Here is a 13,094-nt window from a genome sequence, read left to right on the forward strand (position 1 = left end):
CCATTACAGACTTTTCTACGGGTGGGCAGTGTGTTGCAAGGAACTTTAAGAAATAGGTGGAACTCCGCTTTAACACAGTGTTACTGGGAGTGCAAACTTTGGACTCTTTTAGTTCAGACATCATTGAGGAAGCTCCCCTCTAATGTTGGGTTATTGAGTAATTCATAGTAACCATCCTATCCTCCTCTGTGAAGAATAGTGGAATTTTCCATCATTTCAACTCTGTATGCTGGTTTTGTGTATAAAGGATATTTATGGCATCTGAAGACTTATCTCCTATCCTCCTAGCCTTTTACCACTATGGAAGATGTATGTTCAAATTTGCCTGTTTTTTCCAAAGACTTTGGATTTCTATTATTGCTGTTTATATTTAAGATAGACTTGAAAAAATATGACAGCAATAAAAGATGTATCCAGAGCCCGGTTCACTTTGTAGTTCATGATACATCCATGAATCGGCAAGGGAATGAAACTTCATGAGTGAAAAACAATCCTGCAGCTCCTCCCAATAGATTAGTGTTACTGTTGTTTACATATAAAGTGTTACTAGCTTTTAATCTCTCCGCCCTACTATTCTGTTTCCTTAAAAAATATATGAGAAACTCATGGATGATGAGATGAAAATATGGTGGGACCTCACTAGTTTGGAAAAATATACCAGTGAGTCCATGGTTCGCTGAGGGCTAAGAATTAAAAAAAATCACTCTACATTCTAAAGAAATTGTAATGGAATAGAATTGGATATTAACAAATTTTTTTTTTTTTTTTTGGACCAAATGGTCAGAGGCGAGGAAAACGCTTTGAATAACATACAGGTACAAGGGAACTATGAAAGGTTATATGGAATTACCATCCTATAAAGATTTTGAATTTGGATTACAAGTTACTTTTAATCAAATGGAAGCCAAGATCATGGAAACTAAGCACAATAAGTACCTGAGAGATTTGCTAGATCATTAGGGTGACTTGGTGTATGAGGGTGTCGGTGCTCAATACATTGTAAGCTGTCATCCTCGTTACTGAAAAAAATTGAACTAACAATGTTTTCGATCTTTAAATATATCTGTTACACAGTTATACTTTACTGATTCAGCATAGTCTGGGGGTTCTGTTTCCTAAACAAAACTCTGCTGGTTAAGTTTTTCAGAGTTTATAGGGTAGGAGTCAACAAAAAATGGGACAGACCAACCTAATACAAGATTTCTACAAAAAAAGGGAAAAGCAAACACAAAGAGGAAAAAAAAAGACAGGGAGAAAAGCAGAAAACACAAGAGGGAACAACCGGTATCGTCAGCGCATGAGGGAGAACAAGAATTGGATAATGTTATTAATATATAGCAGATGGTGTTGCATTCCCTCTAAGGGCTCATTGACATGGGAGGCAGTCTCTTCCACCCTCTTAAAAGTGATTAACTGGAAAAAACAGTTCCTTTACCTATTGTCAGCAAATCTATCAACTTCTTAAGTATAATAAGGAGGGTCCTTGGCCCAAAGGTCATGCCATTAGTAGTGTGGTTTGGGTCATTAATGGAGAGACTGGGGCTGTGAGTTGATGATTATGTTCAGCCACTGGTATAGCTTCTGCCCAGATTTATTCAAGACACAAAATTGATCTTGGGCCCCCTGTTTACTTTGAGTTGGCTTAGAAGTTATAACTGGGTTATTCTGATGTGAGTATCCTCAATTCTTCCATACCCCATCATTTGGCATTGTGTGCTCTACAGTACCATCTGAGCAGTTACAATCTTCTTTGTTGCAGGCAGTAGAATTTTTGCTTACCTACAACTATTTTATGTTTCATGGTGCCTGCTACCTGCAGAGTGAAATTTCCGAAATGGATGGAATGGATATGCTGGAAGCAATAGGTAGTATAATAAAGGGTGAAATTGTGAAGCTGAGCAGTAGCATTAAGGAGGTACAATGTAAACAAGTGACTGAATGAAAGGATGGGGCAGAGAGCTGGTAGTGTGAGTTAAAGATTGGATTGAGATTGTGAACCTGAGCTTGCTCAAAAGTATCAGTAAAGAGATACAGTATACCCAGGTGATCAGGCTGGGAAGGTGTAACAATGAAAGACAGGAAAACAAAATGAATGAAATGGAAAATATAGCACAATATATGAAGAACGGAATAGGGACCAGTAGGAAGATGAATAAACAGCTGGCTGGATCTAGGCTGATTTTCGCACCTAGACATTTAAATAGACAGGTGGAGCTTAGGCACTGGGAGGACCTGATAATGGCGCAAACAGAGTGACATAAATTGATAAATGAGTGAGACCTTTCTCAATTGCCAGGAGCGGTTGACAAGAAGCAATGAGAAAACAAACAACAATAAAGAAATGTAAAAATGAAGAAAAAATATACAATAAGGGTGAAATAATGAAACAATCATAATTCTGCAAAAATGAAACAAATAGAATGTGTACATGAACTGGGAAGGATGAAAAATAAATATAATAATTATGTATATATAATAAAAAAATAAAATGAAAACTAAGAAAATGGGAAAAAAGTGTATATATTTTTTCATAAATAATTAACAAAATATGTATAAAAAAACATAATTGATAAACAAACTTGTCGTAAAATTACATCTTTATTATTATTCATAGAGAGTCTGAGCAAGTTGTGGTGGTAAATCTTTAAAACGTAGTGGTTTACTTGAAGGTGTTGAGCTTGTGGATCCAGTAAGCTTCTGTTTGACATCACCTTGTAAATCTGTTTTAGTTTTTAGAATGAGGGTTATAAGCTATGATTACTGCTGTAAGTCTGGATTTTTATCATGGTGATTGGAGAAGTGATGAAAGACATTGTACTTTAGTCTAAAAAACCTTTCGTGATATATCAGTTTTTAGTGCACAGCTTCCATCCAGCCTCTGTTCAGGCTTTCTGTGTTATTTTATCCTGTTATTGTGCCAATTTGTTGATCAAGGTCAACTATATTTTTAATTGTTAGCTTTGTTTTTTTCCCCCACTTTTTAAATGGACCATTTTTCATTCAGTCAATGCAATGATGGGCTATATCTTTTTTGTTATTTTTGTGTACTATATGGTTTTCCCTTGATTAGGTAATCATTTGTAATTTTTACTAGTTAAGGCCTAGATAACAAATGCACACAACATGGACATTGTGATGTGATAAACTATATATCTGTATTTTAACTATGATAAGTTGAGTTGCTAGATTAGACTTTATACAACACTACTATATTGTATCAACTATTCCTTACACTATGTTGTTTTCATATGGATTACTATATAGCTTAGATTACTATATGATTTTATTTTGATGTTTTTTATGTTAGACCTGAGAAATGGAGAATCCCTTCCCCAAACAGTGATCACACATCTGATGTGTGCTGTTTAATATGTACCTCTGATGAAGGTGGTATGGAAACTGGGAGGTGCTTTTTACTTTGGAAATCTATTTAGACTTTAATACTTGCAAGTACCTAACCAGTTTTGATCCTCCAACTTCAGAAGCCTCAAATCCAGAATACGTTTGTAGCCATTGCATTTGGAAGACCCAGCTTGCAATCTTGTTGTGGGCCAGTGAATAATTAGTGAAGCTGGAAGATGAGGATCACAAGCCAGAAACGTACAACATTGTATATAATAAACTAAAAAAAATAAATTGATTGTAATTATATTTAGATTAAAGTGGAAGTCCACCCTAACACTAAAATCTATAAATCTACAGGCATCCACGATCTAAGACTAACCTTTCTAGCCTTGTTAAGAAGAAGTCGCTATACATATCTTTTTTGAAGCCGATCTGGTCTCCAGCGGTGGAAGCCCTGCAGAGGAGACAGCTGACAACGGCTGGGAAATTAATGGGAAGTGACATCACCCATAGAGTTACTATGGGGCTTCCGTTGTCGGCTGCCTCTTGTGCATCTGCATCCACAGGGAAGCTGCTGCTGACAGCTCAGCATGGGACCGGAGCGGCTTATATAATGTGATTGTAATTTTATTGTATATCACTGTATAAAGATTCCTTCTTTACAGGGCTAGATAGGTTAGTCTTAGGCCGTAGAAACCTGTAGATTTAGAGATTTTAGTGTAAGGGTGGACTTCTACTTTAACCGCTTCCCGACCGCCACACACCCATGTACGTCGGCAGAAAGGCACGGGTGTGCAAATGGGTGTACCTGTACGTCCCTCCATAATCCTGGGCTAGCGGGTGTGCGCCCATCGCGGGAGCATGTCCGCAGGTCTGTGGACTCAATGTCCGCCGGTGGCCCGCGATCGCGACGAGTTGAGGCAGAACGGGGAAATTCCTCTTTCCATGTTCTGCCTAGTGACATGATAGGGATCTACTGCTCCATGTCATCCGGAGCAATGATCTGTCATGTCCTAGGTAGCCCATCCCCCCCCACAGTTAGAACCTGCTGAGGGAACACAGTTAACCCCTTGATCGCCCCCTAGTGTTTAACCCCTTTCCTGCCAGTGACATTTACACAGTAATCAGTGGCTATTTTTAGCTCTGATCGCTTTATGAATGTCAATGGTCCTAAAATTGTGTCAGAAGTGTCCGATCTGTCTGCCGCAATGTAGCAGTCCCGATGAAAATCGCAGATCACCACCATTACTAATAAAAAATAAATAAATAATAAAAATGCCATAAATCTGTCCCATATTTTGTAGACGCTATAACTTTTGCGCAAACCAATTAATATACACTTATTGCGATCTTTTTTTTTTTTTTTATACCAACAATATGTAGAAGAATACATATCGGCCTTAACTGAGAAAGAAATTAGTTTTTTTACATATTTTTGGGGGATATTTATTATAGCAAAAAGTAAAAAATATTGCTTTTTTTCAAAATTGTCGGTCTTTTTTTGTTTTTATAGCACAAAAAATAAAAACCATAGAGGTGATCAAATACCACCAAAAGAAAGCTCTATTTGTGGGGAAAAAGGGCGTCGATTTTGTTTGAGTACAATGTCGCACAACCGCGCAATTGTTAGTTAAAGGGACGCAGTGCCTAATCACAAAAGAATGCTCTCATTAAGGGAGGAAAATCTTCCGAAGGCTGAAGTGGTTAAGAAAGTTTCATTTAAAAGAACCGTTGCCACTGAAAAAAATAACAAACCCAGTCTGTAAAAAAATACTGTTAATACTTGTCCTTCTATTGCCCCTCTTCCTTGCTGGTTCTGCTGTTCCTTTCACCAGCCTCTGTATAACCACTGTGTCCTTTTAGTGACATAGGGGTTGATGGAAGGAACCACAGAGCTCAAAGAGGGACAAAGCATCTTACATTCACAGAAGTGCTGTGTGAGTAAAGATAAGTGGCAAGGGCAGAGGTATAGGTAAGTGGGTTTAAACCCAAGACCAAAAATGTAATATATTGCAGCTTACCAGTCCTTAGATATGTTTATCTGGTAACACAATTCCTGTTCTAGGGTGACAATGCTCACCCACCAATTTATGGAAGAGCAGCATTGTCACTGTAAGGCAGGAAATGTGTTCAGATTACAGAGCACACACCCTTTCCTCATCTTCATAATAGAGGGAGAAATGTGCTGTAGTTCAAAGAGAGAGCAGGACAGGGCCCATATCGTTGTTTGAAAATAGACTGCAAAATTACACAGGGAAATCTTGGATTTCTGCCAGGTTCAATAGCTATTTTTCACTCAAATAGATGAAGTCATAAAATTAGCCAAACTAGCTGTAAAAAGAAAACTGAGGACTATTTTAATAGAAAAGATGCAAGAGAGGGCTGGAGGGGTATACAGTACTTGACACAACATAGAGGAACTACAAAAATGGTAGGGAATTCTAGTGCTTCACTGGTTGAAGAATTTAATAGGTTCTTCTCACGGTTTGAGGTTGTGTTACCAAACCAGGATATATGGTGTCCTTTAGGTCCAGGAAACTGTACACTCTCTATACAGGAATATGAGGTGGGGCAGGCGTTTAAGGCTATAAATACGAGGAAATTATCAGGTTCAGACGGAATCTCAGGGAGAGTACTTAAGGCCTGTGCTGATCAATTAGCTGGGGTCTTTGCCAAGAATTTTAATCGATCAATATCATCTGCTGTTGTTCTGGCATGTTTAAAATCAGCCCCTATTATTCCATTTCCAAAAAAGTCAACTGTGGGATGTTTAGATGATTATAGACCAATAGCACTGACCTCATTACTAATGAAGTGCTTTAAAAAGGTTGGTCTTGAAATATATATCAAAACTAGATTACTGGGTAGTTTAGATCCTTATCGATTTGTGTATAGGGCAAATAGAAGCACGTAAGATGCAATTGCTTTAGCTCTGCATGGGGAACTTAAGCTGGCCATACACCTATAGATTATCTGCAGATTTTCTATGGTTAGATAGAAAATGTGCAACAGATCTCTCCATGTTCGCTAAACTGTGTGGCTGGAGGAATCTCCCACTTTTTCCATCTAACCATAGAAAATCTGCAGATAATCTATAGGTGTATGGCCAGCCTTAGTCATCTGGAGCATTCGGGAAACTACATAAGGATGTTGTTTATATATTACAGCTCTGCCTTTAATACCATCATTCCAGATCGGTTGGTTGAAAAAATGCAAAAACTGGATTTGCCGTCCTTTATTTGTTTTTGGATAAGGGATTTTTTGGTCCATTGCTCACAGGTGGTCAAATTGGATAAGTTTGTTTCTTCCAAGCGAGAAATAAGTACTGGAGCACCGCAGGGTTGTGTGTTAAGTCCCTTTCTCTGTGCGCTATACACATATGACTGCACCCCCTATTATGAGCCTAATAGTATAGTTAAGCTTGCCGATGACACTACCGTAATTGGTTGTATCACTGGAGACGATGAGGAGCAATACGGGAGAGAGGTTGATAGGCTAGTAAATGGTGTACAGCGAATAACCTGATCCTAAACAAAGGGAAAACAAAGGAACTGATTGTAGATTTCAAAAGGAGCAGGCCTGAACCAGCACTGCTTTTATTAAAGGTGTGTGCGTGGAGCAGGTCTCTACGTTTAAGTTTTTGGGAACATGCATTTCTGAAAACTTATCATGGACAATCAACGTTACAGCCATTATTAAGATATTGCAACAGGTTTTATATTTTTTGAGACTCCTTAGGAAGAATGGCTTAGGAAGGAAAGTACTAGAGACCTTCTATCGCTCTGCCATTGAGAGTACATTAACGTATTGTATTCTAGTTTGGTATCCTAGTTGTACGCGGGCAGATAAAAATGCTCTAAAGAGAGTGGTTTGAACAGCGCAGGAAATTGTAGGGTGTGAATTTGTTTCTCTAGAAGAAATATATGAGACTCTTTGCCTTTGTAGAGCAGGAAAAATTGTGAGAGACCAGACTCATCCTGGTTGTCATTTCTTTGAATTAGTGCCATCTGAGATACGTTTTAGGGTGGTTACAACAAGGACAAATAGATTTAAAGAGAGCTTCTTTCCCAGGGCTATTAAGGCTATCAATGCAGGAATGAAATGAAGTCTTATTAGAGTAGAAATGTAATTTCATTGTGAATTAGTTTTCTACAATGACAATAAATCTATAAATCGTCTCTATATTAAAACATTGTCAATGGTAAATTTAAAAGGGAGCAAAAAGGAAAACTTATTGTTAGGGTTAACATAAACTTCTACTGTGTTTTGCTGGCTGGACTTTGCTTATTGTTTTTGGAACTGACAATGTGCTGAAAATGTGCTTTAGGTCATGAATGAAAAGTAACAGCTTCCCTCTTTTATTCACAGGGAGTTGGAAAAAACAAGATAGTTGATCAATTTCTTCATTTATTAAATCGACCACGGGAATATTTACAGTTACACAGGTGGGTATAGCAGGCTCTAAGGTTATTTTGTTATGTTCAGCAGCTATCACTAGCCTGGCATCTCGCTTCATTAAACTGCTTTTAATGCATAATAAAATTTAGTTTCAATATAGAGTCGGTGTTGCAGAGACAGAAAGCAAACTGTAATGTGCACTGTATCTATTTAAAGTGATTGTAAACCTCAGACATGAAATATGAACAGAACATATCCCTCTATAGCGTGGACTTGTCTCAATCCAGAACACAAATGTAATTTCTGTTTGCTGCCCCATTTCTCTGCTATGTGCATGCGAGTCATTTTTGACAAGTTTTCCTGACATCAAGAGAAAAAAGGTGACAGGGGAGGGACCTCCAGCACACAGCCTGTGATGAACAACCTTAGCTCTTTTGTTGTATGCTGTGTGAAGGGGATGTGTCCCTTCTTTCCAGTCAGCTCTCAGAGCTTCCCTCACTGAGCTTTGCAGTGTGTAATTTTAGCTCTCCGCCCATGATTTTCTAACCGCTCAGGCAAGCTTCATAAATTCTGGACTTTGAATGGCTGTAGAGATAGAAAAAGACTGCATATAAACAGGTATAACTTATGTAGGACAAAGGAAACAAAAAGTGAAGCGTAACTTAGCGTGGTAAATTGTAATAAAATTGAATATGAACAATAAAATACCACTCACATGATTCCAACTTGTATGCAGCTATATCATTATGAATGATGAACAACAGTTGTGACAGCCTTTCTCCAACACAGTCAGATCTCCTGGATCATCAACTGAATGTCTTGTGTGCAGCCCCAGGGAAGGAAGAGGCACATTGCCGGCTGCTTTGACAGTTTTACACTGACAGGCATCGGGATCAGAGCAGGAGACCAGCAGACTTCGAACCTTCTATGTGCAGCTTAAAGCGGAGTTCCACCCATTTAAAAGTCAGCAGCTACAAAAAGTTTAGCTGCTGACATTTATTAATCAGGCACTCACCTGTCCCATAGTCCAGCGATGCGGGCGCACGAAGCCTCGCTCCTCTCCCCCTCCCCTCCGTGGTGCCAGCATTCTAACTGTGGGTGCCCGGCTGTGCGCGTTGTGAATGGCCGGGCAATCTTCTGGGACCTGTGACGTGTACCAGAAGATTGCAGAGAGGGAGGGTTGAGAGGTGAAACTCCTCCCGGCGCCCCCCCCCCCAAAAATGACATGCCAGATGTGGCATGTTAGGGGGTCACCAGCACTTAAATGGAAGTTCCATTGTTGGGTGGAACTCCGCTTTAGGTGTCATTTCTGTCTGCTGTTTTGTTCCTCTCCTATCAGCATGAATCGCTTCTGACAAGTTTTCCTGACACCAAGAGGAAAAAGGTGACAGGCAGGGATCTCCAGCTGATTGACAGCCTTAGCTCTGTTCCTTTGTGCTTTGTGAATGGGATGTGTCCCTTCCCTCCCAATCAGCTCTTAGAGCTCTCCTCGCTGAGTTCTGCAGAGTGTAACTTCAGCTCTCTGCCCCTTTTTTTGTTACAGCTCAGACAAGCTTTATAAAGACTGCATGTTGAATGAAAATAGAGCAGAGAAGATTGCAGATAAACAGGCACAACTTATGTAGGAGGATGTGTTTTATCTCTGTATCACCTGAGACTATTCACTTCACTGGGTATATGTAAGGATTTACAACCACTTTAAGCTGTTGTGAAGACAGAGAGAAATTAATAGAATTTACCCTATGCCTTTAATAATTCCCAGAAATTGAGAACATGTCAGGTTTCTATGGTAGTGAGCCCTTGTAGAAAGCCAACTTGTGGTTTACCAGGGCATTGAGTCTAAGCCATCTTGAGTACTATTCCATGACCATGAGAGTGACATCACCAATCCCAGTATCATGCGATTTGATTTCTGGCTGCAGCAAAGGCAAGAGCTGCAATGGAGCACTGGTAAGTGATAATAACTGGAGAGGGGGACTTTACAAACACAAACTCACTTTACCCTGCATGGGCAAGGTGACATTGTTTCTGTAGCAATCAATTCATAATGCCTATGCCGTTACAATGCTATATTTTGCCAGCTGCATAGGCACTTAAAGTAATACTAAAGTCTATTTTTTTTTCCATTAAAAATAACAAACATGCTATATTTACCTGCTTTGTGCAGTGGTTTTGCTTGGGTCCCTCTCTCTTGTTCAGTGCCCCATCATCAAGCAGCTTGCTATGGGGGCACCCGAGCCGAGCCGCTACTCCCTGTGTCCATTCAGACATGGTGCGGTCTGGCCCTGCCCCCTTTCTCTCCTCATTGGCTTACTGACTTTGACAGCAGTGGGAGCCAATGGCACCACGCTACTGTCTCAGCCAATGAGGAGAGAGAGTTCTGGACAGCCAAGTCTCTCGTGCAACATCGTTGGATCTAGATGGGCTCAGGTAAGTATTAGGGGGTGCTGGGGAGGATGCTGCACACAGAAGGCTTTTTATTTTAATGCATAGAATGCATTAAGATAAAAAACCTTCAGCCTTCACAACCACTGTAAACGTACTGCTAACAGAAGTGTGATTGTGGGGTCTTTGCATTATAGAATACTTGGTGAGGCAAATAATAAAGTCATGACTCTTTCATATTTTATATTTGCCATTTTAATGGGTCCTATACTGTTGTCGTTATTGTCAGGATAAGAGTTTCTGATAATGAAGCACATCTGATTTATATGGTTCATAAAATGTGGAGTAAACATATCTTAAATACCTGCAGTGTATACTAAAACAGTAACATTTAAATACAATTGCTAACCTAAAGTGAGTGCTCACTGATTTTCTTTAAACCTACAGGAGAATTGGTCTTAAAGTGGATATAAACACTCACATATACCCAGTGAAGTGAACAGCCTCAGATGATACACAGAGATGAAACACATCTCCCTACATAAGTTTTACATGTATATCTGCTGTCTTCAGCTTTATATAGTGTTTAGAAAGTGCACACTGTGTTATAATTTTCACTTCCTCTTTCAGCAGTAGCGGTTTAGTGTTGGGAATACACTGGGAGACAGCAGATTAAAGGAAAGGCACACACACCCCTCCAGATAGGCAGAGACTTTCAGAGCTGTCCTTTGAGTAAAGCAGCTTTCTACTAATCTATTTATAGCACCCTCCCTGACACAAAATTCAGCCTGGTTTTATCACGTATCGGAGAACTTGTCAGAAGTTCTCATGTTGATAATAGAAGAACAGAGCAGGAGAAAGCCACAGGACTTAGTGCTTTGAAGAGAGATACGAAAACGCTACAGATATATGTGCCCCGCTCATATGTCTTGAATTGGGTTTACATCCATTTTAAATAACATTATTAAAAGTTATAATGCATACTGCACTGTATTACTAAATGTAGAGCAGTTGCCTCAGTACTGATGAAAAACATCAGATCAACAAATATTAAAGAGGAACTGCAGTCTGCTCACATAATTTGTAATAAAAACATCTTTGCCATTCTGAAGCTTCCCCCCAACCACTTATTTTTTTAACCGGTTCAATACCGGGCAATTTCACCCCCTTCCTTCCCAGGCCAATTTTTAGTTTTCAGCGCTGTCGCACTTTAAACGTCAATTGCGCGGTCGTGCGATGTTGTACCCAAAAGAAATTGACTTCCTTTTTTTCACCACAAATAGAGCTTTTTTTTGGTGGTATTTGATCGCCTCTGCGGTTTTTTTTTTTTTTTGCGCTATAAACAAAAGAAGAGCGACAATTTTGAAAAAAACACAATATTTTTTACTTTTTGCTATAATAAATATCACAATTTTTTTTTTAAAAAACACATTTTTTCCTCAGTTTTGGCCGATACGTATTCTTCTACATATTTTTGGCAAAAAAAATCGCAATAACCGTATATTGATTGGTTTGCGCAAAAGTTATAGCGTCTACAAAATACAGGATAGATTTATGGCATTTTTTAAAAAAAAATATTTTTTTATTTTTTTTAGCGGCGATCATGATTTTTTTTGGTGACTGCGACATTATGGCGGACACATCGGACACTTTTGACACATTTTTGGGACCAATCACATTTATACAGCGATCAATGCTATAAAATTGCATTGATTACTGTGTAAATGTGACAGGCAGTGAAGGGGTTAACCACTAGGGGGCGGGGAGGGGTTAATATGTTTCCTAGGGAATGATTCTAACTGAAGGGGGAGGGGACGCACTAGGGGAGGAGACCGATCTGTGTTCCTCCGTTCTGGGAACACAGATCGCTCTCCTCAGAGCTGACAGGCTGTGGATCTGTGTGTTTACACACACAGATCCACATGCCGGCCCGGTTAACGGGCAATCGCGGGTGCCCGGCAGACATCGCGGCCGCCGGGCACACGCACGCGCGCCCCCTAGACGGCCGGGAATCCCAGGACGTCATATGACGTCCACCCAGGATGGGAGATCCCATCTGTGGACGTCATATGACTATGGGCGGGTAGGGAAGTGGTTAATATATACTGTGATTCTGTACTTGCCAAATATGTTGCAGAAATCTCCCTCCACTGAGTCTGGCTGCAACCATTTTAACTGTGGGCAGCTGAAGCTGCTGCCTGTTCACTTCCTGGATTTACACAGACACACAGAGGCACACCTCCAGCTCTGCAGCTTTCATTGTCCCTTGTATGACTTTTTCCCCCCCACCGCTCCCTACCTGGCAAACTCTCACAAGAGCGAGCGCTATGCATGATGTAATAAGCCTAGGCTTTTTACCAGACAAGAAACGGGAAGTGGGCTGTAAAAGGTATTTACTGTCAGAAAAAAAATGTTTTACTATCCAAAGTTAAAACAACAAAGGCAGAAGATTTAATAGATGGAAATTGAATAAATGACCGAAGTTCCGCTTTAAATAGCTAATCAGCAAAACTACAGAAAATTATAATCAAATAGATACAACACTGTCATTAACCTTAGATTTTGTGGGGGTTTTTGTGCAGTAAATTAGGACATTGTTTATGCTGAATAGAAACTATATTTCCACCCATAAAAACACATTTTAGCTTTGCTTTCATGATCCATGTCTGTTATTAGTCTAGCAAAATCTCACTTTTCTTACATCTAAGATCTGATTTATTATTGATATTTTGGGATCAACTCTGCAGGGAAATGTAAACAATGAAAAAAAAAAATTATATCATGAAAACTCTTTGCACTGAGCACTTAAAATATATTTATTGATTGTACTTTGTTCTGTTTCTCAGGAGCAGTACTTAATATTTCATAGATCTTTTGTCCCAGTGCTACGCTAAAAAGTCTCCATACCTTAAAAAGATTTTTGCGGACATAATATACTCTTTATATCATTATCCCTAGACATTAAA

The 13,094-nt window shown here is 39.4% G+C and overlaps 1 protein-coding gene across 3 annotated transcripts in view; it reads left to right on the top strand.

The window, feature by feature from the left end:
• VWA8 (von Willebrand factor A domain containing 8) overlaps positions 1–13,094 on the top strand; it is a 686,916-nt gene that overhangs the window by 318,874 nt on the left and 354,948 nt on the right. For all 3 annotated transcript variants that reach the window (XM_073614208.1, XM_073614207.1, XM_073614209.1), the window contains exon 22: positions 7,714–7,790. In XM_073614208.1, the coding sequence (XP_073470309.1) occupies positions 7,714–7,790 (77 nt within the window). The remainder of the gene's footprint in view (positions 1–7,713; positions 7,791–13,094) is intronic.

The sequence above is a fragment of the Aquarana catesbeiana genome, linkage group LG02, assembly GCF_042186555.1.
Source record: "Aquarana catesbeiana isolate 2022-GZ linkage group LG02, ASM4218655v1, whole genome shotgun sequence".
Lineage (NCBI taxonomy): Eukaryota > Metazoa > Chordata > Amphibia > Anura > Ranidae > Aquarana > Aquarana catesbeiana.